The sequence below is a fragment of the Boleophthalmus pectinirostris genome, unplaced genomic scaffold, assembly GCF_026225935.1.
Source record: "Boleophthalmus pectinirostris isolate CB_2022bp ecotype Guang Dong unplaced genomic scaffold, ASM2622593v1 HiC_scaffold_18, whole genome shotgun sequence".
Lineage (NCBI taxonomy): Eukaryota > Metazoa > Chordata > Actinopteri > Gobiiformes > Gobiidae > Boleophthalmus > Boleophthalmus pectinirostris.
Genome location: NW_026571133.1, coordinates 47,457 through 72,635, shown reverse-complemented (window position 1 = coordinate 72,635; position 25,179 = coordinate 47,457). Strand labels below are relative to the sequence as shown.

Here is a 25,179-nt window from a genome sequence, read left to right as displayed (position 1 = left end):
TGTGACCTGCAGACTTATAATCTCTGAAAAGTTTCACATGAACCATCTCCAATGCGATAGAAGCACAGTCTATGCGCCACGATGTAATTCACCGACACAACGCGAGGAGGCGAGGATATGTCAATTCGTATATATAGTGTATGTGTACGACCTGTAGACGTATAATCTCTGAAAAGTTTCACATGAACCATCTCCAACGCGACAGAAACACAGAACAGACTCACCATCAGCAGAAACACCCCTCTGTCACAGAAAGAACACTCATATTCCACTGAGCTGTGTCCTTTAGTCCGACAGAAACTGAACCGCGTCACGAGCTGTTTATTTCGGCGCTAAGTTTATGCAAATGAGCCATGTGGTTTTAAGTTTTGTTTCTGTAAAACGTAAACAAATGTGCGCAAAGCTGCATTAAACACATTATTACTGAATGTATAATGAAAGAAATGAAAGGAGAGAACAGGAAATTTATGTAGAAAGGACCAGTCACAGCTCTTATTGTCTGCGTCACTTCGACACGTAGTTAGAAAATTACAGAGGTGCATGTCGATCGACGCAGACGCTCTGTGTAGGAAGTTCACATCGACGCGGAGAGTCTGTGTCCTGATGTGGACGATTTGGCACTGGACCGTAAACCGGACTTGAGTGAGAAAGTGCATGATGGATAATTCCAGAGAGAAAAGTGCAATAGTCTTCAAATGTGTGGAAAGGCGACCCCTGCTCAGTCAGAATGTTTTTCTAGGTATTTTTGAAATATAAATCCACCTGTAACTGAATAAATGTAAAGTAGAGCTGTTTTAATGTCACACTGTGGAACGTTCCGGACAGAGCAGCGACATCTCCATAGAAACAAGACGGTGATGGACCCTCCACCAGAACATACACAGTGCACCTTTTTAAAAACATTGTGCTTTTGTCAAATAATAAAATCAAAATTGTGTTTTTAGAGCACGTTTAAAACGGCCAAAGCTGAACCAAAACACTGCTGTAGTTGTAATCTGACACCCAGGGATCGGTGTTGTATTTTTGGACTTTTTAAATTGCGATATTGATCCAGAACGACTTAATAATAAAGGAACAGGATGAGGTATAAGGAGCCGTTTCCCGTCTGCCCCTTTTATAGTAAACGCCAGCTCAACAAAGTGCTACATGCTTGGATTTTGACAAACTTTATCGATCCACAAGGGGAAATACTTCAACGGAAATTACTTACTTATGCACCTCCTATGGATATGTGCAGATCACACAAGAGAACAGCAGATTATTTTCCACTTAAAATGGCCTTTTCGATTGTATATTTGTCAAAAAGGAGCATTTTTATAACATAACCACAGATTCCGAGTGTCTGCTGTGTGGTGTTGTTCTGCCCGATATTTAATTCAGATGTTTTCTCTCAGTATCAGATTTGTTTTTCCGCCGCTGGAAACGTTGCAAATAAAACGTGACTCATTAGTTTCGTGTGTTTCTCCCCGAAGTGGGCGGATGTGCAGCAGAGGACACGGCAAAACAGCGGAGCGGCGCTTTTATTTTATTTTATTTTATGCAGCCGACTTTTCAAACATATCCGCACCTTCGCTCAGTAAATAAAAACTTATAATTCCCCCAACTTTTTCCTTACACCTTATTTTATTTTAGCTTAAACACACTTCCCACAAATGCATTAAAATCCTCACCTCCTTTGCACTTTCTGGCGTCGCTGCTGTTGTCTGGCAAACATGATTCTTAGTGGAAAATGCAGGGGCTGAAAAGACTAACAATGTGGCTCCAGAAAACTCCTGAGTATCAAAATCCCAGCCTGATTCATCAGCCGGTTTCACTTCGTGGAAACCATGTGACCTCGCAGCATTAGGATTCTTTCGCTCAACTGTAGGCGGGTGTTTTTTTTATTTAACTAATCGCTGCTGTTTGTTCGTGATGTATGTAATGCACCAAATCCCGTAGGAAGAAGGACAATAACGTCTTTCCCCTTGATAAAATTCACCAAACATTCTCTTTCTTCCGGCTTTAAATCCTCGATCTGGGGAAACGTTGCCAACACAGAATGTCTTCGTCTACATGACATCCGGCCCGCCAAGCCATTTTATGTGGCCCACAATGGGTTAAAAGGTATAATTTATTATGATGTTGTGACTCTGTGCCGCTACTACATCTCCCACAATGCACCGCAGTTGTTTCCGGCGAAGTGACTGCATCTCGCCACTGGAGAGGCCAAGAAAACTCATCAAATTTCCCCAAAACTGTCCAAGAAAATAAAAACTGATGCAGAAGGACGGTTATTTCGTGAATGTAAATGTTTTAACTTAATCCTTTAAATCAAATCCAGTCCACTTTATTTCTGCAGCACATTTCATAAACAAAACAGTTTCCCAAGTGCTGCACAAATACAGATAAAACATGTCCAAAAGAAATATAAAGTAAAGCTCTACTTAACTCTACTAGTCCTCATTAAGACAATGAAACTAGTAAAATCAAAGAACAACAAGAATACCAGTAAATAATAAAAGGTAAAAAAAAACATGAAAATAAATCAGAAATATGAAATGGAAAATTAAATACAGACTTTTACAGATTTGTAACATACTGATATTATAGGTAGTTACAGTCTTAACTTTACAACTGGCCCTTTGATGACAAACATGATCCAAATGTGGCCCTTGGTGAAAATGAGTTTGACTCCCCTGGTCTACGTCCATCTCGACGCTTTGTTTACTGTTGTGCTGTTCCACAAAAGGGACACAGACAGATGCTTGAGTTTGACGTCATGACTTCACAGCTCTTCATTGATTGACTAGAGTGTGGTCTACAACTTCCTGGATTCTTGCAAACCGTCTAGTGTATTCTGACTCCTGACCTAGTCACTGAAGAGAAATGAAATTAGGCGGAGACACTAGTTTGTGCAAGCCCGGCTATCAGATCCCCCTCTATACATAAAACAGGGGTTGAGCGGTCAGATCCACTGACCCACAGGTTGATGGTGTGATTTCAGCTCTCACAGATGAATGCTGCCGTTGTGTCCTTGGACAAGACGCTTAACCCGCCTCAGTGTCTGTGTACTGTGGTGTGTGGATGGATGAGTGGTTCCTTGTAGAGCCGTACAAAACAATGCAGTGCAGACACATTTTGAAAGCTCATTGCGGGAGCGAGCAGGTGGGATGATGAACCGCAGTCCCCCAAACTAAATATGAGAATAAAGTAAAATATACAAATAATGTTTGCCTATCATATATATAATTTGTGCTGGATATTTTATTTGGCATTAATATAAACATTTTAAGCCTAAATTTGCAGATGTGGTCTAATCTCACGCACATTTTAGACCAGAAGTATCAGACTCAGGCCCGTTAGCCAAAATTGGCCCACGATATAATTACATTTGGCTGCAATATTATATCAAATCTGCATTAGAGCTGCCCACCAGCTACAGATCGACTATAGAGACATTATTTATTTAAAATGCTGTTATTTTATATCCTGTTTGTTCTGGATTCAGTGTTTGAGCAAAACTATTATTAAACATTTATTTTACTAAGAAAAGGTTTAATATTACATATCTCGAAAGAAGAGAAAACATGCAGATGCTGTTGAAATGTTTCAGTAAAAATTTAGTTTGGTCCACGACTTAGTCCCAGTTTTTAATTTTGGCCTCTGTGAATTTGAGTTTGACTCCTCTGTTTTAGACAATTCCTTTCCACTTCTCTGTGTTTAGTAGAGTTTTAAAAGGCAAACATCAACATCTTGCAGGTTTTGCGGGCGGGAGCGAGACAAAATATCGCAGATGTGGGCAGGAGCGGGACTAAAAATTACAATTCTTTGCATGTAGTAGGTCCAGGATCATTTGAGGGCAGCAAAAGTAAAAAATATCAGATCTATCTTGTATTTTTTAACACTTTTCTATTTATATCAGACCATCCTGCTCTATAAATGGCATTACTTTCATTTCTAAACCGAAGGATGATTATTTTCTTCACTATGTGGTGTCTTAAAACTTTAAAAAATCTATAAAAATTACCACTTTTACCATAGAAATTGCTTTTAAACTGTCAAATACAGCTGTTTTCACCTGATATTAACCCTTAAATTGTTTCTCTTCTCTTCTCTAGGAACACGATGAGCCTATCCTTAAACATTTACAAGATATCAAAGTGAAATTCTCAGATCCAGGGCAGCCCATGGTAAGAACTTCCACTGTTTAAATCCATTTTGTTCGTTTTTTTTCCCTCATTTTCATACAGATCTAAATTTATCAGCCCGTGTTTGCAAATGTGTGAATTGTCTCTCTGCCGTACACACACGTGCAGAACACCCCCAGCGTGATGTCATATCTCCTGCGTCAGCACAAAGCCCAGTCTAATGTCGTGTTTTTTTTTTTTTTTTTTTTCTGCTGCAGAGTTTTACATTAGAATTCCACTTCGAGCCAAATGACTTCTTCTCGAACACAGTCCTCACAAAGACGTACAAAATGAGGTCTGAGCCGGACGAGAGCGACCCCTTCTCCTTCGACGGCCCAGAGATCATGAGCTGCACAGGGTGAGAGTAAAACCCCGGGGTTTATACTCTAGAATATATATACTGTAGTATTTTATGTAGTTGTAAGGACGACTGTAATATGTGGAAACTTGAGCGCTGGTTAGAAATAACTACAGGATGTCGGGTCAGGACGGCAGTAGTAGAAGTTCAGGTGAGTTAGAATGAGGAAGTCCACATCCAGGTAAATGTAGAACGTTTCTTTAATGTCTGAGCGCGTAGAGACGTGTGTGTAGAATAAACAAATACAAATATTATATTAATAATAAATCAAAATGGTGGTTAATGGTGATTTATTTACATAGTACTGCAGACAGTGTTGGGAAGGTGACTTTTAAAATGTATTCCCCTACAGATTACAGATTACAGACCCCAAAATGTAGTTTGTAACGTAATCTGAGTAATGTAATCTGAATACTTTGGATTACTTGATTTGCTGTAGAGAAACAAAGACGAGGATTTTGTAACATAAGATGTTTTGTCTGATAAAAGAAAATAAAAAGCCCAGACTTTACTTAAACATATTAAAAATATTATTGATAGAAAAGGAGGAGATACGGTCTACGCAGCAGGATTTAGTCCTGTTAAATCCTGGTTGAGTCCTGGTTGAGTCCTGGTTGAGTCCTGGTTGAGTCCTGGTTGAGTCCTGGTTGAGTCCTGGTTGAGTCCTGGTTGAGTCCTGGTTGAGTCCTGGTTTGAAGACTTGGGTTTAGACTTGGGTTTAGACTTGGGTTTAGACCTCATTTGGACCTGGGTTTAGACCTGGGTTTAGACCTGGGTTTAGACCTGGGTTTAGACCTCATTTGGACCTGGGTTTAGACTGGGTTTGGACCTCATTTGGACCTGGGTTTAGACCTGGGTTTAGACCTGGGTTTAGACCTGGGTTTAGACCTCATTTGGACCTGGGTTTGGACCTGGGTTTGGACCTGGGTTTGGACCTGGGTTTGGACCTGGGTTTGGACCTGGTTCAGTGTCTCTCAATGAGTGGAATTACCGAAAAGAAACCAAAAAGGATATGGCCCAAAATGTGAAAACAGGAAAATACTTCTGTGTAATCCATTTATTTCAACAAAGTAACTGTAATCCGATTACCACTCACTGACTCAGTAACTAACTGAATACAGTTACTCATAATTTGTACTTTGATTACATAACTCTGGTACATGTAATCTGTTACTCCCCAACACTGACTGCAGGTTACAAAGGGGGTCAGTGTGGTCGGTACAGTTTGGATATAAATGGATCTAAATTAAATTACACAGGTTTAATACAAAGGAAACTGCACATATATAAAACAGATTGTGAAATAAAGGAAAAATGGTATTCTAAACTACACACTTAACACAATACAAAACGAAAGTCACCCACAAAAACTTCTAAACTGCACAAAACGCAGTCAAACTACAGCCACAAACTCTAAACATGCACACACTCATACACACAAGAATACTCACATCTATTGGACGCACATCATCATTCAGACGTTAAAGTGTCCGAGCCGGAGCCGATAAAAGGAGCATATGAGCGCTGCAATATTGACTGAAGTGTTTGTGAGTCACTCGGTGTGCAAACGCGCCCCTCTTGTGGTGGAAAAGAGTATAACAATGAACAACAACTAATAATATAACCAGACTAAATGTGTTTTATACAGTAGTACTTCATGCACAGGCTTTTTCACCTGGGGCTGTGGTGGGTCCATGGATCTAGAATAAAAACTGGATTAGGTGTTCTTTGTCTGTTTTGGCTTGAGACAGACTAGTGGCCGCTCTGGGTACTGCAACTCCCGGGAGTTTGGGCCCAGAAAGAATTTTTTGGGAATTCAAACCATAGACCGTTTGTATGAGTGGACATGGTTAACGCTGTAGCTGCCGTGCGCCAAATAGAAAGTTCTCCAGGAGTCTCTTCCGGCTCCTTCTGGCTCCAATTGACTCACATTAGGATCTTGTGGCTCCTCTCTCTGTACCTGCTGCTGTGAGCCTCGTCATTTTGGTCTTAAAATGTTCGTATTAACCCGCAACACATGATCCTGATTTTTTATTTTTTTTTCTCACTATTTTGTCTGTCAATAAAATTCTATTTAAAACAGTCTGGCTCCAGATTCGCTCCTGTAACCATGAGCGTCGAGAGCCTCATTTGAGCGGCGCTGAACACTGTGTCTATGATTCAAACTTCTCATTTAACTTCTTAGGTTCTTTTAAAGACAATGCAGTAAAGTGTATTTACTAGAGCCCGACCGATATAGATTTTGTTGTGGCCGATATGATACCGATATAATGATGGTTGGAGCTGCCGATAGCCGATATAATCACCGATATATTTAGTGATGTCAAATTCACTGTAAATCTTGAATTATTTAAAAAAAACTTAGGTTTGGCTCTTGTGGATTTTAAACTGGGTTTATTTAGGCAACATTTGTTATTCTGCCTCCTTACATGAAATGTCATAGGACTAAAGCAGGTCTAAAGCAGGACTAAACCAGAACTGAACCAGCACTGAAAAAGCACTAAACCAGGACTATAACAGATCTAAACTATGTGCAAAACAGAACTAAACCAGAATTTAACCAGGACTGAGTGTCGGGACTCGGTCTCTATCTCTCTCCCTCTCTCGACCCCAAGATTAGTCCTGGTTTATTTATTTTATGCTGAATATATTTTTGCAAGTTTTTTTTTTTACACTATGCACACGCAGAGTTTTGAAAGTTTCGTTTTTAGCCGCTGCCGCTGTCAAACTCCCACGAGTCTGCACGCGGCATGAAGAGAAAAAAGTGAGAGAAAGAGAAAACACGGCTCCCAATAAGGATCAGGCTCCCGTCGTGCGCTTCAAAGAGCCGGATCTAAGAGCCGCTTCGTTCGTGAACGACCCATCACTGCTAGCGAGTAAATAAACAATCGTTATTAGCCTTTAGCCGTAAAAGCTGCGTGCCGCGCGGTAATTAATTATATGCGCAAATTTCATCATTCACACGTCTGTTCACAGCTCATTTACATCAATGCTGGTCCACTAACAAATATATGGCCAATATAATCACTTTACAATAGACCAAGAGAAAACAGCCTGTTTATGTGTGGGAGCTACAGCAGCTAACCGCTAACCAAAAACTTGCTTCAAAGTCGACATATTTCCAACACTCAGCGTCACACAGGCTCCTCCCACATCACAAGTCTGAACTAATAAATGTCCTTTTAATCCAGACTCAAACCGATTGTCCGTAAAAAGAAAATAATCCCAGTGTTTGGATCTGTGTCTGCGGATGTAAACAAACACACGTGACTCTCACACAGACAAATGACTCCGCAGATAAATACTGATGCGGAGCCACATATTAGGACATTTATCTGACTGTAAATTGGATTAAATGAACAGAATGTAGAGAGTCTAAGCTTTATAACGACGAATAACATGCCCACGTGAAATATCGGCCCCTATCAGCAAGTATATCCGATATATCGGTCGGGCTCTAGTATTTACCTTGGTGACAGTTCTGAAGATGCTTGCAGCGAGCAGCCGAAACATGTCAACAAGGTAAATACACTTTACTGCATTGTCTTTAAAAAGAACCTAAGAAGTTAAAGTATATAAGAAGACAAAATGAACATCATTGGCTCAAACTGCTCGTGTTCAACTGACAGAACATCCACAACTTTCACAAAGGTCAAAGATTTTGTAGGGATTTTTTTCTATTTTCACAACATTAACTTTTTAACTTAATCCTCAAAGCTCCTAAAATTTTGCTTTGTAGGACTTGTCCTCACTCCGCTCTAGCAGCTCTCACTCTGATTGGTCCAAACGCTCCACACTGTGCACGTTACAGACGTCACATGTGTTGGAGGAGCACACCTGTATTGAGGAAGTAAATGTGGAAGAGAAAATGATCTTTTGGGCCCATGCGCCAATGAGCACAGACCTGAAAACAACAATCTTGGGTTCATCTTCAGATTTAATTCTAGTTCTGTGGGTGGGACTCAACAATAACTGTCAATGCCCCTGGATATAGATATATTTTTTTTAAATACATGTCAGATTTTACTCAGAGGAAAGACTGAAATCAGAACTGCAAAACTATGTAAAAATAAATTAAAACATTTAAAAATATATAGAGAGTTAAACACATGGAACGAGACAGATGTAGTGCAAATGATTCTGGTAAACGGGAAAGTGTCTCGTTGCCGTAGCTCCTTGTCACAGCTTCATCTCATCAGATCTGAGGCAAACTGGGTCGGATCTGAAGTGCTTTGGGGGTCTTGAAAGGCGCTGTACAAATTCAGTGGTTGTTAATAATAAAGACCAGTTTTCAAAAATGGGCTTAAGGACTGTAGCCATTTTTATGAATACTGACTCAGTCCATAAAGCGAATCGTAAAAACTGCAGTCGTTAAGGTCGCCGTCTTTTTAGGACAGATCCTGGTTCTATTTTTATTCTAAGGGAAGCAAAGCATTGAATCCAGTTTCAAGTGTTTTCATTGTGTACATGACCTTTCTTTGAATCTCTGCCTCTGAAAATGTCCTCGTCTGTTAGACAAAAGGTTTGAGATCACGAATATCAACCAGGTCAGCAGGTTTTTAACACAAAATCACTGACAAATACTGATATTCAAGCTTTGATGGATCATAAACCTACTGCCAGACTAGTGTGTAGAATGTTTACTCTTATAAACAGTGTTGGGAGTAACAGATTACATGTTCCAGAGTTATGTAATCAGAGTACAAATGATGAGTAACTGTATTCAGTTACAGTTAGTTACTGTATTCAGTTACAGTTACATTTTGGGTTATATCTCTTTTTTTTTTCTCAGTAATTCCACTCATTACCGGACACTAAACCACACTATAACTAAAACCGGGACTAAAACCGGGACTAAAACCGGGACTAAAACCGGGACTAAAACCGGGACTAAAACCGGGGACTAAAACCGGGACTAAACTAGGTTTAAAACCAGGACTAAACTAGATCTAAAACCAGGACTAAACTAGATCTAAAACCAGGACTAAACTAGATCTAAAACCAGGACTAAACTAGATCTAAAACCAGGACTAAACTAGATCTAAAACTAAAAACCAGGACTAAACTAGAAAACTTCTAAAACCAGGTCTAGAACCAGGTCTAGAAACCAGGTCTAAAGCCAGGTCTAAAAGCCAGGTCTAAAGCCAGGTCTAAAACCAGGTCTAAACCAGGTCTAAACCAGGTCTAAACCAGGTCTAAACCAGGTCTAAACCAGGCTGTACGGACCGTGTCTCTTCTGTCAATAATATTTTTAATTTGGTTCAGTAAAGTCTGGGCTTTTTGTCTTTTATCAGACAAAACTTCTTATGTGAAGATTTCCTGGTCTTTCCTTCTCTACAGCAAATCCAAAGTATTCAGATTACATTACTCACTTTAAGTAATTTAATGGATTACGTTACAAACCACATTTTGGGGTATGTAATCTGTAGGGGATTACATTTTAAAAGTCACCTTCCCCACACTGTTTATAGTTTACTTGATGCTTTACTGACATGTCGTCCTCTTCTTCTTCAGTTGCACGATCGAGTGGACGAAGGGCAAAAACGTCACATTGAAAACAATCAAGAAGAAACAGAAGCACAAGGGGCGCGGCACCGTCCGGACAGTGACCAAGACTGTGCCCAACGACTCCTTTTTTAACTTCTTCACTCCTCCAGAGGGTACGAGCCGCTCTAACGTAAAAAAATATAACACATGATATAACGAACAGAACAGAGTAAAACATACACAAATATGACTGCTATATAAATATAAATATATAAAGTACTTCTGTAAATGATCTGTGAGTGTAACCTACGTCTGTGTGATCTTTTACAGTGCCAGAAAACGGAGAGTTGGTGAGTTAACTTCTAAATGTTTGAATATTATAAATACACAATCACATTTTTATTTATTTATTTGTTTAAGTTTGGACTGTACCAGTGAATATTATGATATAAACACCAGATTGAGAGAGAATTTCCGCATTTACATGAGAGCTTTAATTCGGAATAAAAGTATTTTATTTCTGAATTAAAATTGATTCCGCTTTAAAAAGACCATGAAAACACTGATTCCTAATGAAAATTATTATTCAGAATTATACTTTACTCCGAAGTAAGTGGGTGGTTCATTCCGATTTTTTAATTAATTTACCGTATTTTTCGGACTATAAGTGGCACCAGTGAAAAAGTGCATAGTGAAGAAGACAAAAACATTAGTCGCACTTTTTGAGGGAAATTTATGTCATAAAATCAGGGACCAGGAACCGACATTTTATCTTGAAAGGCAAGTTATAGTAACAATAGAATAAAAACGAGCGTTAATATGTTAATGTCAAACATTTCACAGTTCTTCAGATAAACTATAACATAAACAAGAGAACAGAACAAGTTCAACAAACTCTCCATCTCACTCCAAATCACTAAATCCATTCAGTTCTTCATCCTCGGTGTCACTTCTGAACAACCATGTAATTCTTCTCTCTCTGTGTTTCCAGGATGAAGACTCAGAGGCGATCCTGGCCGCAGACTTTGAGATCGGTCACTTTATTCGTGAGAGAATCGTTCCTCGGGCCGTTCTCTACTTCACAGGAGAGGCCATCGAGGACGACGACGACGATGTGAGTCAAACTGACGCTTTAAACTGCAGCGAACTGACTTTTATATTGGCATTTAACTATAATAACTCTATTATAAAGTAAATATTTTTTGCTACTACATTTTGTTTATGGTGTAGCATGATCTACTGGGTCAATTTGCAGCTTTTTGACAGTTTTTAAAAAGTGCTCCAGACTTTGAAACAGAGCGGACATTTGTGCTCGGTTCGCTGCGTTTCCCTTTTCTCCAAACGTCACTGTGATGTCTCACACGGTGGGGCTGAGAGGGGCTCCTCACGTCCCGCCCTTAGACGCCAGTGTCTGCGCTCGCCACGTAATAACCTCCATCTGACTCACTGGCGGCAGTTAGTCCAACCCGAAAATGTATTTATTTGGTTTATCTAGCAGGGTGTGTGAAGAATCCCTCAGTCGTCCAGGTAGAATCCATGGAGAGGAGAAAAATCAGTTGACTAGACAAAAGTTAGTTTGGTTGAAGATGTTTTAAAGCTCTGAAGAACTGAAGAAGCGGCTTGGATGAGCTGTGGAACATATTCAACCAAACTAAGGCTGCGTTCAGACTGCAGCCTGAAGTGACACAGATCAGATTTTTTTTTTTTTTTTTTTTTTTTTTGGCCCCTATGTTCCTGTATCTGATCTTTTAATGATAGTCTGAACCACACAGATCAGATTTTTTCAAATGTGACCCAGGACACTTGGATATGTGCTCCTGAAACTGATACATATCTGATCTTTTGACATGTAACTTCAGTCTGAACGGCCAAAGTGCATTCATCCACCTACACGTTATCAACAAGACACAAACGTCACTATTCTGCGCTGAAGTAGAGAAAATTGTTAATGAACTCTGTGTCACTGAAGTGAAGCACATCTCCACTCACCACTCTTGGCTCCGTCTCCACATCCACACGTTCCTTTCAACGGACGTCGCTGCCGCTGCCCCACAAAACACCACGACCAAAAACCTCGTCCTTCTCCTTCTCAATCTCCTCCTTAAAACAAGTAAGTTGTTCATGTTCTGGCTCCGGTACGAGAGGAACTTTAAAATCTCCAGGTGCTCGATGCTGCGTCCATGTTTGGACAACTTCTGTAAACACAGAGACGCTCGCTGCGGTTGACGTCGTCGTGTCTCCAGTGTCACATGTGGGACACTTTTGGGCCGTTTAATGTTCACACTGGAGTCACATACAAGGCACATTTAATTGGAAATGTGAACAACCTCAAAAAACATCGGATTTCACAAAAAAATCAGAATTGAGCGTTAAGCCCTGCAGTCTGAACGTAGCCTTAGTTTTGTCCAGTCGACAAACTGATTTTTCTCCTTGCCGTTTATTTAGCAGGGACAGTGTACATTAATCAACATTTCTGTTAATGTATGTTTTTCGTCTGTAGTCCCTGGACAGATGTAAACACGTTCATCCTAAAAACACAACAATAAGAATTATACAAAAAGTTCAATTGTGCATAACAGTTAAATTAAAAGACAACGAGAATAAAAACACTAACAACCATAACCACAACGTACACAATGAGAAATAACGCACACACTGGAGCACACAGACGGGAGACACACGCTCGGTTAGGGAGCATTTCAAATGTCCTGGCCGTAGTTGATCCTGAAGAGGCCGTTACAGACGTGACTTTGACCCAAAACTCAGATTTTTAACAAATGTGCCCTAAAATGCCAAAATAAGGCCAGGGATAGAGATACACTTCTATTTTAGACCCATTTACACAGAAAAAAGACACACAAAAAAGTGATTTTTGGTGTTTAGAGGCCCTTTAAGTACTATGTGACATCACTCAGACTGTTCTTTATCCACCTTATTCGGCCCCGCCCACTTCTGTCTCTAAATGCTCCTGAAATCGTGCTTTTTTGTGGCAGCACGTTCCGGTTAAAAGGTCCTGTTCATGTCAGTGGAGAATTTGAGAAACGTTTTGCATCTTAAATATGACACAAAGTCGGTTCATTTGTGTAAAAACTTTCAATGTTCATGTGACGAACAAGTCAAACTGCACCGATTCTGAGGAGCTTTAAAAAGTTTTATTGTCTGTATTGAACTTATTTATTGTCGGGATCGGCCTCCTCTTCTTTTGAAATGTATTAGTGGGTGGAGTTTAGGCGTTTACTCCTTCTTAAAGTCTCGTCTGTTTTAACTAATTTGACCAAATGTGTTTATTTTTCCAGTACGATGAGGAGGGAGAGGAAGCAGATGATGAGGTGAGGAAACTTTACTCAAAATTAGAACCAGTTCCTCAAATATTAATGTTGAAATTTGTTTTTAAATGTGTTTTTTTGTTTATTTTTAGGAAGGAGAGGAGGAGGCCGATGAAGAAAATGACCCAGACTACGTTCCTAAGGTATGTTTTGTTTTTTTATAACCTTTTTTTTTATGAATTCCAAAACAGAAAACCCATTCTGCTCTCCTCCACTTTGCAATCCCACCACGAAAGAGTTTAAAATCTGAAATCAAAATTTAAAATCAGGCACAAGTTTCCTTATAATGTAATGTATAATTTTGGTAAAAAGAATAAATGTATTTCTTTTAAATTCAACAATGGCATGAAAAAAACTAACCAATCCACACGTTATTATGTCAGATAACTTAAATTTTTTTTTATAGTTTTAAATTTTCATTAAGAATTCTGCGATTTTTGTTTATTTTCTTCCTTTTAACGACAAAAACAAGTGCAAGTATTTTTGTAGTCCGCTCCCATTTTGATTTTTTTCTGAATTTTGGTTTTGTTTTTGTAATAATTGGGCTAAAGTGGGTGAAATCTCATCGTGAAAGTGTGTGGGCAGCGGGTGGAGGAGAGCTGAGGTTCAACATACAGAACACTGGTCACATGCCTCATTCTGCTCCTGCTTTGGTTCGCTTCGGCTTTCATTTACTTCAACCATTTCACATTTAAACCGGAGAGACGCTGCTCCGGGGCTGCACACGGCTCGTCGGCTCTGTTCTGTTTCCGTTACGTTTGATTGAAGGATTTTATGTAAAGTTTGAAAACTGTAGAAGCGTCCCGTGCCTGTGCAGCCCCGGTTTGGACCTTTTCTTTGCACCTGATGTTTTGAACTCCACATGAACTAAACCATCTTCTAACATTTAGACTGAACGCTCGTTTCCAAACAGTAGGTTTTGGAATAAACTGACAAATACGCAACCTCATAATAATAATAAACCAGCAGTCGCACGCACACAACACTTTAGAATTCTGTCCTACAAAGGCAAAAGACCTTAACTCATCTTGAAAAATGACTAAAAAGTTTGTTTTCTCTAGACAAGTCAAATTTTGGGAGCTCTACCGATTATAGAACTACCGTATTTTCCGGGTTATTAGACGCGCTCTTAAGCCTCAGCTCAGAGCGCCCCATACACGAATCCACTCGGGCGTCCCAGCACGACTTCAGTAAACTACAAAGCCGCAACCACCCGCAGAACACACAAACACACACGGAGCAGACAGCGACCGCACAGAGAAACACACCCACAGACACACTCATCACTCCACGCCGACGAGGAACGGAACGGAGGAACGAACCGAAAAAGCGAGTGCAATGTGCCCGTCCTGAGAAAGCACAGGCTCCGCCCTCCAAACGTGACGTAGGCTCTGAGTGAGCCGCCCTTCCTCCGCCATCTCAGGGAGGGAGGGGGAGACAGACGTGACCCTGATAGTGGCAGGAATAAACTTTTATTCATCATGGAGATACAGCGCGTTCAGCCGCATGTGTTGGACCCGGAATCGGACGAGGACTTTGAGGAGCACGAAGCAAAAGCACCGCGTCGACATCAGCTGAACATTACTGATTCGTAAAGTATTAAGCGGGGAAGGGGGTGGGTGTGAAGCGCCTTCTGCTACGTCAAACACGTCACATTACGTTCGTTCGTTGTTACGTGGGAGGGTGGCAGAAATACGCTGCAATTTGTAAAAAAAAAAAAAAAACACAGAATCAATCTAAAAACCACTTGGGCGACAAATACAAGGCCCACACATCGTTCTTAGAAGGTAGAAAGCTCTGAAAAGTTGATTTTGCACGAAATGGGCCCTTTAAAGTCCGGTGCGGTTTTATTTGTGGAAAAAAATTTGAAAATGGACCGTTCAATGACAGAGCGCCTGATAGTGCGGAAAATACGGTAATTTAAGATCACCAAAACGATTATTTAAAGTCATATCGCCTGTAAACCAAAGAAGCTGCTTCATAGTCTCAGACACAGTCCCAGACCCTGACCCTGCTGCTCTCACACACACGCACACGAACAAACACACACTCACACACACACACACTCACTCACTCACACGGCCTGCCCATACTCACAGCATGGCTTTGTCCTGAAGTACAGACCTCTTTTAGGCCTCTGGATGTTTGAGTCTTGCCTCTGTGTCAGCTCCTCTCTGACTCTCTCCTCACCAGGTTTAAGTGATCACTGTAGAATTACCTGTCCTGGTAGGTACACCTCCTCTGCCCCTCCTCACACAGGGCCCTCTGCGAATACTGGCACCCAAACATGTTTTTTATAATTTTAAATTGAAATAAAGTCTCTTATGTGAAATTAATATCGAAAGCGTCTTCCCTGTGTCCCCAGAGCCTTCACCTGCAGACAGAAACACGTCCTGCATTTGTCTCATTCTCAGTTTATGTTCAGGCCTCATGTGAATCTCAGAACCTCCAGAATACATTCTGAGTTCCTGAATTTCTGACTTCTGGTCATCACACAATCCACACTGGGAAGGGTCCTCTGAAAAAGTGAGCATCAAACCTCCATGTTTGTTTTCCCAGTGGGATGTGTCTATTGTCAAAGTCGATCTTTTCAAGTCTTTTGAACCATATCACTTTTGTTTCTGGTTCTGATCTTGTCATATTTTAGTTTTGGGATTTGGACATCGTAATTGTGTGGTTGTTGGATCCTAACAGCGGAAAATGGGCTTCGGAAGTTTGCGAACTCCATAACTGCAAAAGTGAATCAGATGTGTGTGACTCAAACCTCTGTTCAAACTGTTTCTCTTCCCAATGGAATTGAAAAATAGTGAAAGGTGAAGGCGATGGGCAGGATTTATCCACAGGAAGAACCAAAAAGGAAACATTTGACTGCCTAAGAAATCATCCTGAGTTTACAGAGAACATTTTATACGTGGAGCGACAACAAAGCAAAATCCTGATCCTTCGCTCAACCTTGGTTACAAATTTAAAAAGTCAACGCCAAAGTGAAAGTCACCAACTGTTCACCAAGAAACACCTTCCACTGCAAAGAGACCAAGACGTGATGTTGCTGTAAAACCACAAGAACAAGAAAGTGCAGCTCAGTCTGTTTGTCTTCTGCTCCTCTCCATTAACAAACGGGATGTTTTGTTGTCGCTCCACATACAAAATGATTCACTGCAAACTCAAGATGATTTCTCTTTTTGGTTCTTCCTGTGGATCAATCCTGCCCATCGCCTTCACCTTTCACTATTTTTCAATTCCGTTGGGAAGAGAAACGGTTTGAACGGAGGTTTGCAGTCACACACATCTGATTCACTTTTGCAGTTATGGAGTTCACAAACTTCCGAGACGTCCAACAACCACACAATTACGATGTCCGAATCCCAAAACTAAAATATGACAATATCAGAACCAGAAACAAAAGTGATATGGTTCAAAAGACTTGAAAAGATCGACTTTGACAATAGACACATCCCACTGGGAAAACAAACACGGCGATTTGATGCTCACTTTTGCTGAGGATCCTTCCCAGTGTGGATTGCTCGATGACCGGAAGTCCGAAATTCAGGATGCATGTACTGGCTGTAGGTGCTGGGGTTCAGGGAGTGACCGTTCAGATCAGAGACTCAAAACCGAAAATGAAACTGACAACGCAAATGAGACTTTAGACTAAACTTCCTCGACCTTGGACTCAACCAAAACCAATTAACTAATGACCCTTAAATCTAAAATACAAATCAGGCTCAAAACTACAAAACTCCGCGTAGTTCTTCCACAGAGGTGCCAGTATTGGGAGCGGACCCTGCGCCCCGATCACCCCCCTCCGTCCTCTTCTGTCTATGGCACCCATTTGTCCAAAGCACCCTGTGTTTGGCCGCCACGCTGAGCTAACACCGGCTAAGCTTACACTAACCCGCACTGTTGGTTTTCTGTTGGAGTTTCTACTAAACCTCTGCATCGGCACCGTGTATGTTTCTGTATGTTGAACTGTTCCTTTTGTGACGTTTATCGATGTTTTTGTTCGTGGTCTGTGACGACGTCTGCCATTTTTGAGATGTACTTTTGTTTTGAGTATCAGATTTCCATTGTGTTTGTAATACGTGTAATATTTTTAGATCCTTAAGGCCAGAACACGCTAGAGAATAAAACTTTTTCTGTGATTTTAAGATGCGTAAAAGAAAAAAAAGCGCAAGGAGTAAGAGTTTGTGCCGATTATTAGTCTCACAGTCGCATGAAGGACAGAAACGCCAACAACAACATTTGTGTCTCAGGACGGATTTTTACAGCAGAGGTTCCAGTTTCACATGTAAAAAGACGACTCAGAATGAAAACAAACACATGAGAATATCCACACTTTTAGAAATCTATCCTGAATGAAAACAAACGCATGAGTATAGGCGAGTTTCTGCTGATGTCATTGTTATTAAAGACCGCGTTGCTGCTGGGAAATATTTTGGTCGGAGGCAAGAAACACGATGGCGTCAAACACAGTGCGTAACCTCGTGTATTTATCCCCGATAATGGTAAATTCCTGCTGCATTATCGGATGCACAAATAGAAGCACGGAAGAAGGAAAATTTTTTTTTTCCTGAAAAGAACCGCTAACGGTGAATTAAACGACTTTCAAACATCCGCAGAACAAACGTAGAAGATCCTAACAAACCGTGGACTCCAACAAGTTCAACAACACATCGAGACTCTTGGAGGTTTTCATCTTTTCTGCTGTGAACGGCCCAGGAGTTTCCACCAAGTCATTGTGGATATCGCCAAAGAGAATATTTGTCCAGGCAGTTGCCGATTCTGACCAGAAATTTGGTTTGGTCCTTTTGTCGGGGTTGAAAAGGGTGATTTGGCTCCATCGATGCTTATGACCAATTTCTGGTCAAATGGTCTTGGGTCCTCTGCCGTTAGAGTGGATAAATAACCGGGATCAATACCCTTTACGTGCTTTCTCGCTCCGTCCGTCATGTTGAATTGGTGTTTCTTGCCGCCGACCAAAATAATTCCCAGCATGCAACGCGCGCTTTTGTCAACAATGAAACTCGCCTATTAGAGTGTGGATGCCGGCCCGCGTCCAACAGAGCAGTGATCGAATCCAACCCGAGCACGAGAGGTATTAAAATTAAAGTCATACTATTTTCATACATACTGCTAATGACATACGAAGGATATTGTTTGTGTTCCTCTAACGGACACAAAATACAAACTCAGGAAAGGGTGAAAATAATGAGAAGACTTTAAAGGGCCCATCTCATGCAAAATAACTCTTTTCACCTCGTATCTTCTGCAGAGCACAATTCATCAGCTTCTGCTACGTCAAACGCGTCGCATCATCGTTGTAGCAGCTTTAGTTCGTTGTCACGTGGGAAGGTGGCAGAAATGCGCTGCGATTTGTTAAAAAAACACTTGAGCGACAAATACAAGGCCCACACATCACTCTTGGTAGAAGGTAGAAAGCTCTGAAAAGTTGATTTTGCATGAGATGGGCCCTTTAAATTTACCACTTTAGGAGAGGTGAGTAATAAAGTGCAGCTTCTCATCCACATTATCCATAGAAATTGTCCTTCACAAATGCCATCCAGTCTAAAAAAATCTCACTGTCAATCCAGTTTGAAGCGTTGAAAGTAAAAAGGTGGGAGTAGTTCCTCACGTGTGTCTGTTTACATCCACACGTCGCACGGATCGAGCTGAAGCTGGAGATTAGTGTCAGTGACTCTACTTCCTATGGACTTTATCTCCAATCTTTTAAGCTTTAAAAATCCTGTATCTGAAGTTTTGCACCACATTTCACAAATAACAACATTTTCACTTGTATCTAAACTAGAAGTACAGAGCTCTGATCTTTTGAACACTTCAAAATCTCAAAGCGAGTGGTTTTACTGTAGACAGGAAACGGCTGACGCTCATGTGTCAGAGTCCAACCTGAGCCCAAACAGAAGTTCCAAATATTTGTCTCACGAACCTCAGTTTGACGATCAGGAATTTCCAATGGAAGACTATACAAAAATGAGAGCTTCACAATAACAATTGGAATTTATTTAATCAAATTTGAGTTATTCAGGGCAATACGTATAATTCAGAAATCCCTTGGCGAGCTGTCCGTGAATCTGTCCTGAATGAAAACAAAACAGAGGAATATCCACACTTTAGAAATCTGTCCTGAATGTAAATGACTATGTAGATTTTCTCTTGTAGTTGTTTTCTATTCTTTCAAAATCTGTTCTGAATGAAAATGAACAAGAGAATACGTTTTAGAAATTTGTTCTGAATGAAAACGGAACAGATGTCTAAAGTGTAGATATTCTCTTGTAGTTGTTTTCACTCAGGAAACAAAACAAAAAAGAATATCCACACTTAAGAAATCTGTTCTGTGTTTTGTTTTCATTCAGGACGAATTTCTAAAGTGTAGATATTCTCTCGTAGTTGTTTTCATTCAGAAGAATATCCACACTTTAGAAATCTGTCTTGAATGTAAACGACTGCGTAGATATTCTCTCGTAGTAGTTTTCTATTCTTTCAAAATCTCTCTTGAATGAAAATTAACAAGAAAATATCCACTCTTAAATCTGTTCTGAACGAAAACAAAAGATTATTTACACTTGAGAAATCTGTCCTGAGTCACGAGTGTGTGGTGTCTTTCCTTTGTGACTGTGACAAAAGAAATAATTTGGATCACTTCTTACGTCTGTGGCCCATTTTTCAACATGTCTTAAAATCAGAGAAGATTTTAACTCCTCGTGTGCACCGGCCTTTAGTTTCCTTTAATAAATTAGGTTTATTGGGTTACAAAAAAGGGGCTGCAGTTAAAATGAACCTGTACAGCTCTACCAAACAAAGTAAAGAAAGAATTGCCTCGTGCGTTTCCTGTCAGAACAGACCATGTGATTTATTTGCATCAGTTCATGAATATTGTGACAATGTGTGTGCATAAGTTAGAATAATCAGACTGGACGAGCGCTGAGATCATGAAAATTTACACAAAATCATCCGTCGTCTCAGCGTTTTTGATTTGTTCGGGCGCACGTGAGGGCTAAAGCGAGTGTTACGGCGCGGTGGAATAGCTGTCCTCTATTAAACACTAGAAAATGCCAGGAAAACATCAACGTGCAACTGTCAAGTTACTCCCGCAAGCGACAATGAAGGGCCTTATATCCTCTGAACTGTCACTCAGTCTACGGTTTGGTCACGTTTTCAAGGTTAAATGTTCATGACCGTGACACAAGCTTAAATAAAGCCGATATACAAACTAGGAAGACGTTTCAAAACATGCAATGACAACTTACGGCGGTCTCTGTTAGCGGGCATAAGTCTGACAAAATACGGTTATAGCGGTGGGTGATCTGGAGTGTTTTGGTGATCCAAGTGCACAACCAATCAGGAGCGAGGCTGTTTGTGCTCTCCCTTCCCCGATTCGCCAGACAGTAGGGCTGCGCGATATGGAGCAAAATGTGTATATCTCGATATACGATATATCGATATCTGTACAGGAAATATAACCCCCCCAAAAACTACTGCACAAACCAAGAGGTCAGCAGTTCATGTAGGAACAAAGTGCTTCTGCCACATTTAAGATTACATAAGTAATCACTTAACTGTAAAATTAAAGAAATAATACATAATACAATTCATTCATAAATAAAACGACTCAGCTCAAGCTCATCTTTGCATTAACTCTGTAACCGTACGATAACCATGAGCTCCTTCAGCAGAGGAAACTCGAGAGGTTCATTATTTTAACAGATCCATGTTCCTCACCAGCGTCAGGAGCTCTGAGGTTTAATCCCACAATCCACTGCAGATCAAACCCAACGTTTCCAAACACTATTGTACAAGTTATATATATATAAATAAACTTTACATTACTAAACTTTACAACATATAAACCATAACTATTACAAAAGTACATCAGTCTGTTTGACATAATGTGTTTAATGCAGTTTTGTGCAGATTTTACATTTTACAGAAACAAAACTTAAAAGTGCATGGCTAATTTGCATAAACGGCTCACTCCTTGTGTCGCTGATGCAGTTCCGCTTCTTTCGGAGCTGTGTGTTCTCTCTGTGACCGAGGATGTGCAGCTGATGGTTTTGTCTGTAAATGGTGGAAAAGGTTTGTGGTGCTAGAAGCTTTTCACTGGCACCAACTTTCAGCTTTCACGGCGATAGTGAATGAGACACAAGCAGCAAAACCAGGGAGGCGGAGCCACGCACAGAGAAGACAAACAAACAAGCAAAGCGGCAAAATCAGAATTGAATTGAATATAAACATATCGATATACAAGATGTCAGAATCCATATCGAGTTTTTAAAAATTCTCAATATATTTAAAATATCAAGATATCACCCACTCCTACCAGGCAGGCAAAATAATTTTGTAAAATATACCAAAAAAATACTCTTGGCAATGTATCGATACAGCAGCCCACGATATCGATACTGTATCAACACATTAAACGACACGATATATCGATATTTAAATTTTTGCACACTTCTAGTTTAGACACAATCTCTTATATATTTTTTGCTCCCAGGGGTTAAATATACAACATTTAATTTCTAGATCCTCCCTAAAAGTCTGTTCGTTTTAAATGTCATTTTTGTCTGGCTTTTTATTTCCATCTGTTTTTTGAAGTGCGTTTTTGCTTCTAGTCTGAACTGTCTTAAAGGTGCATTGCGTAACTTTTTTTTGGCCTGAGGATCCGTCAAACGTTTCTCTCCACAAAGACGTTATTGCTTTGACTGGAATGTTTCACAGTGTGGCATTAAACCTTTCCAGACCAGACCAAATTAGTTTTTCGAGGTTTTTTGAGCTATTAAAAAAAAAAAAAAAAAAAAACTTTAATAAATCTAAGTTAGAGCTGTTTTAAAGTCATACTGTGGAAAATTCCAGGCCGAACAATGACGTGTTTATGGAAACAAGCAGGTGACGGACCCCCAACCGTAAAGCCACACAGTGCACCTTTTTAAATATAAAGCGTAATTGTATTTTTCATAATTTCTTTCTCTTTTTTTTTTTTTTTTTTTGCAGAAAGACGCCCCTCCAGCCGAATGCAAGCAGCAGTGAAGCGAGCCGCTGCCTTGAGAATCTCCAACTTCTCTAAACGAAACAAAAAAAATTAAAAAAAACAACTTAAAAAATAGTTACTTACGCCTTATAATGTTTTGTATTTTTCTTGGTAGAGAATTTGAAGTAAAAAAAAAATGATTTCAAGATTTTTGTTATACGAAAACTCATGGTAACATACTGGGAGCTCCGGCTCGTATATAGTATTTTATTATTCTATATAGACTTGTTCCTCTCTTCTGTACAATAGAGACGTGCACTGCAAAAACACGGAGATGAAATGACTCAAGTTTAGAAAATTTGGCTTTTTGAGAAGTTTTGTCTCGGTTTATTTAAATTATTTGACTAAAATAATTTAAAATCTTGGTAAAATCTGCCGTTTGCTTTATTTTGGCTCAAATTTAAAGCTGAAAAACACAACTATACCTCCACCTGCTCGGCTCTGTGGACATTTTACCGCTTTGTTTATGTTCCGCAATATGGCATTTGGCTTTATCTCCGTGGAGACGAGCCGCTGACGCCGCCGGGGCCGAGTTAAAGGTCAGATCTGTGCAGAGGCGAGCCCACGCGCAGTAAGGACAGCACGTTTTCGAGGCGTTTTATCGGCGCTTAAAACGCCATAACTGAACAAATAGGGTTTCGAAGTTTAATGCCAGACTGCGGAACATTCCAGACGAGGCCATAACATCTCCGCGGTGAAGAGGAGGTGCGGAATTCCCATCAGAAAAGCCACAGAGTTCACCTTTTTAATGCGTTTTTTGATCATATTTTCCTGTCAAATCGGGTCAATTTTGCTGCGTAACTTTTCTGCTTTAGGGCCCATCGCCTGCTTGTTGCTATAGTTACCTCGTTGTTGAGCCTGGAATGTTCCGCAGTGTGACTTAAACACCTCTAGTTTACATTTATTCAATTCGAAGTGGTTTTAAAGCTCAAAAACGCTTACAAAATCGCAAAAAATTCTAACTTTGCGTCGTCGTCTCAACGCAGATCTGACCCACAACTTGGTTTCCACGACGATAAAGGTTTAATGCCATACTGCGGAACATTCCAGACGAGACCATAACATCTCTGCGGTGAAGAGGAGGCGCGAAATTCCCGTCAGAAAAGCCGCAGAGTTCACCTTTTTAAATCAATTTTTCATCGCATTTTCGTGTCAAATCGGGTCAATTTCGCTGCGTAACTTTTCTCGTTTTGGTTCCGTCGCCTGCCTGTTGCTATGGAGACGTCATTGCTCAGCCTGGAATGTTCCGCACTGTGACATTAAACACCTCTGGTTTACGTTTATTCGATTCGAAGCGGTTTTAAAGCTCAAAAACGCCTAGAAAAACGCAAAAATTCTGACCGTGCGGCGTCGCCTCAACGCAAATCTGACCCGCAACTTTGGTTTCCACGACGATAGAAAGGTTTAATGCCATACTGCGGAACGTTCCAGACAAAGCGATAAGTCGTAATACCACGGAGAAAAGCGTTTGATGGATCCTCGGCCAAAAAAAGTTGCACAGTGCAGCTTTATAAATCAGAACTGGCCAAAACTGCTGTAAAACGGTCGAACGTTCTGAATTTGAGTCGTTTTAATCGCGTTTCCGTGTTTTTTCTTTGCAGTGCAGGGGGCAAAAGCATGAACTACTATCACTGCTAAAACTAGTTTGGGTTCTCGTGAAGTCTTTTGTTGTTTTTGATCTTAGACAACAGCTGTTAGCTCGAATGCTACGTGGCTTAAAATTTAAGAATTCAAAACCGGTCATTCCTGAACCCGGGATCGTCCTGTGCGACCATCTCATATTCCCACTTTCACTTTCACTTTGACGTGTTTAAAATCGGTTATTGCATTGTTATTCCGATGTTATTACACTATTAAAAGTATTACAATGGTTTTCTCGTATCTGAAAGTACCAAATTTAAGCTTTTTTTTGGAGCGTTTCTTGTAGCATTTCCATTAAAGGGACCCGTTACTCAGTTATTTGGTCACTTCCTTTGGTTGATTTTTGTTTTACTTTCCAAACTTTAAGACATTCCAGTGACTAAAACTGGCATCGACACTTGGAAATTTCAGATTTTTAGACCACACGGTGAAAAAAATATGTGCGATCTTTCAAAAATGAATGTTAAATAAAATAAAAATACAGTTCTTTCGGTGGATTTTGAACAGAATTTGAACTGCCTCGGTCTCGTTTTTTTCTGAGAATTTTCGACATCTTTTCTATTTCTGTTAACGGTTCTATAGAAATCTGCTTGAAGACTCTGTACCTGATTTTTTTTTACAATTTTTAAAAACAGTTTGCAGTGGTTTAAAGTTATTTCTAAGTTACTTTACGCCAGGGATCTCCGAACTTTTTCTTCTGCTGAGTTTTCTTTTATGAAATGAAAATGTCAGTGAGCTACAAAAGACATCGAGAAAGTAGAAGAAGCTTTATCGAGAAGGTCCAGTTAGATGCCTATGAAATATAAACCATTATCTATTTATTTGTGTACAAGTTAGGCATCAAAATTACACATTTACGATGATAATTACTGTGTTTTTTGGACTATAAGTCGCACCAGCCAAAAAATGCGTAATGAAGAAGAAAAAAAAACACAAGTCGCACTTTTGGGGCAAATTTGACACCAGGAACCGACATTTCATCTCAAGTTCTAGTAAAAACAATAGAAGAGAAAACAACAGACTGTTAACGTCACATATGAACAGTTCTTCAGATAAACTATAACATAAACAACAGAACAGAACAAGTTTAACAAACTCTCCATCTCACTCCAAATCACTAAATCCATTCAGTTCTTCATCCTCGGTGTCACTTCT

The 25,179-nt window shown here is 40.1% G+C and overlaps 1 protein-coding gene across 3 annotated transcripts in view; it reads left to right on the top strand.

Moving 5' to 3' along the window:
* Window positions 1-24,533, top strand: part of nap1l1 (nucleosome assembly protein 1-like 1) — a 63,609-nt gene extending 39,076 nt beyond the window's left edge. For 2 of the 3 annotated variants that reach the window (XM_055153264.1, XM_055153265.1), the window contains exons 8-15: window positions 4,098-4,169; window positions 4,385-4,524; window positions 10,039-10,184; window positions 10,342-10,361; window positions 11,003-11,125; window positions 13,308-13,340; window positions 13,430-13,480; window positions 22,347-24,533. In XM_055153264.1, the coding sequence (XP_055009239.1) occupies window positions 4,098-4,169; window positions 4,385-4,524; window positions 10,039-10,184; window positions 10,342-10,361; window positions 11,003-11,125; window positions 13,308-13,340; window positions 13,430-13,480; window positions 22,347-22,382 (621 nt within the window). In that variant the 3' untranslated portion in view covers window positions 22,383-24,533. Of the gene's footprint in view, window positions 1-4,097; window positions 4,170-4,384; window positions 4,525-10,038; window positions 10,185-10,341; window positions 10,362-11,002; window positions 11,126-13,307; window positions 13,341-13,429; window positions 13,481-15,530; window positions 15,564-22,346 lie in introns of all 3 variants that reach the window. The other variant, XM_055153266.1, reaches the window with a different exon arrangement.
* The last annotated feature ends 646 nt before the right edge of the window (window positions 24,534-25,179 follow it).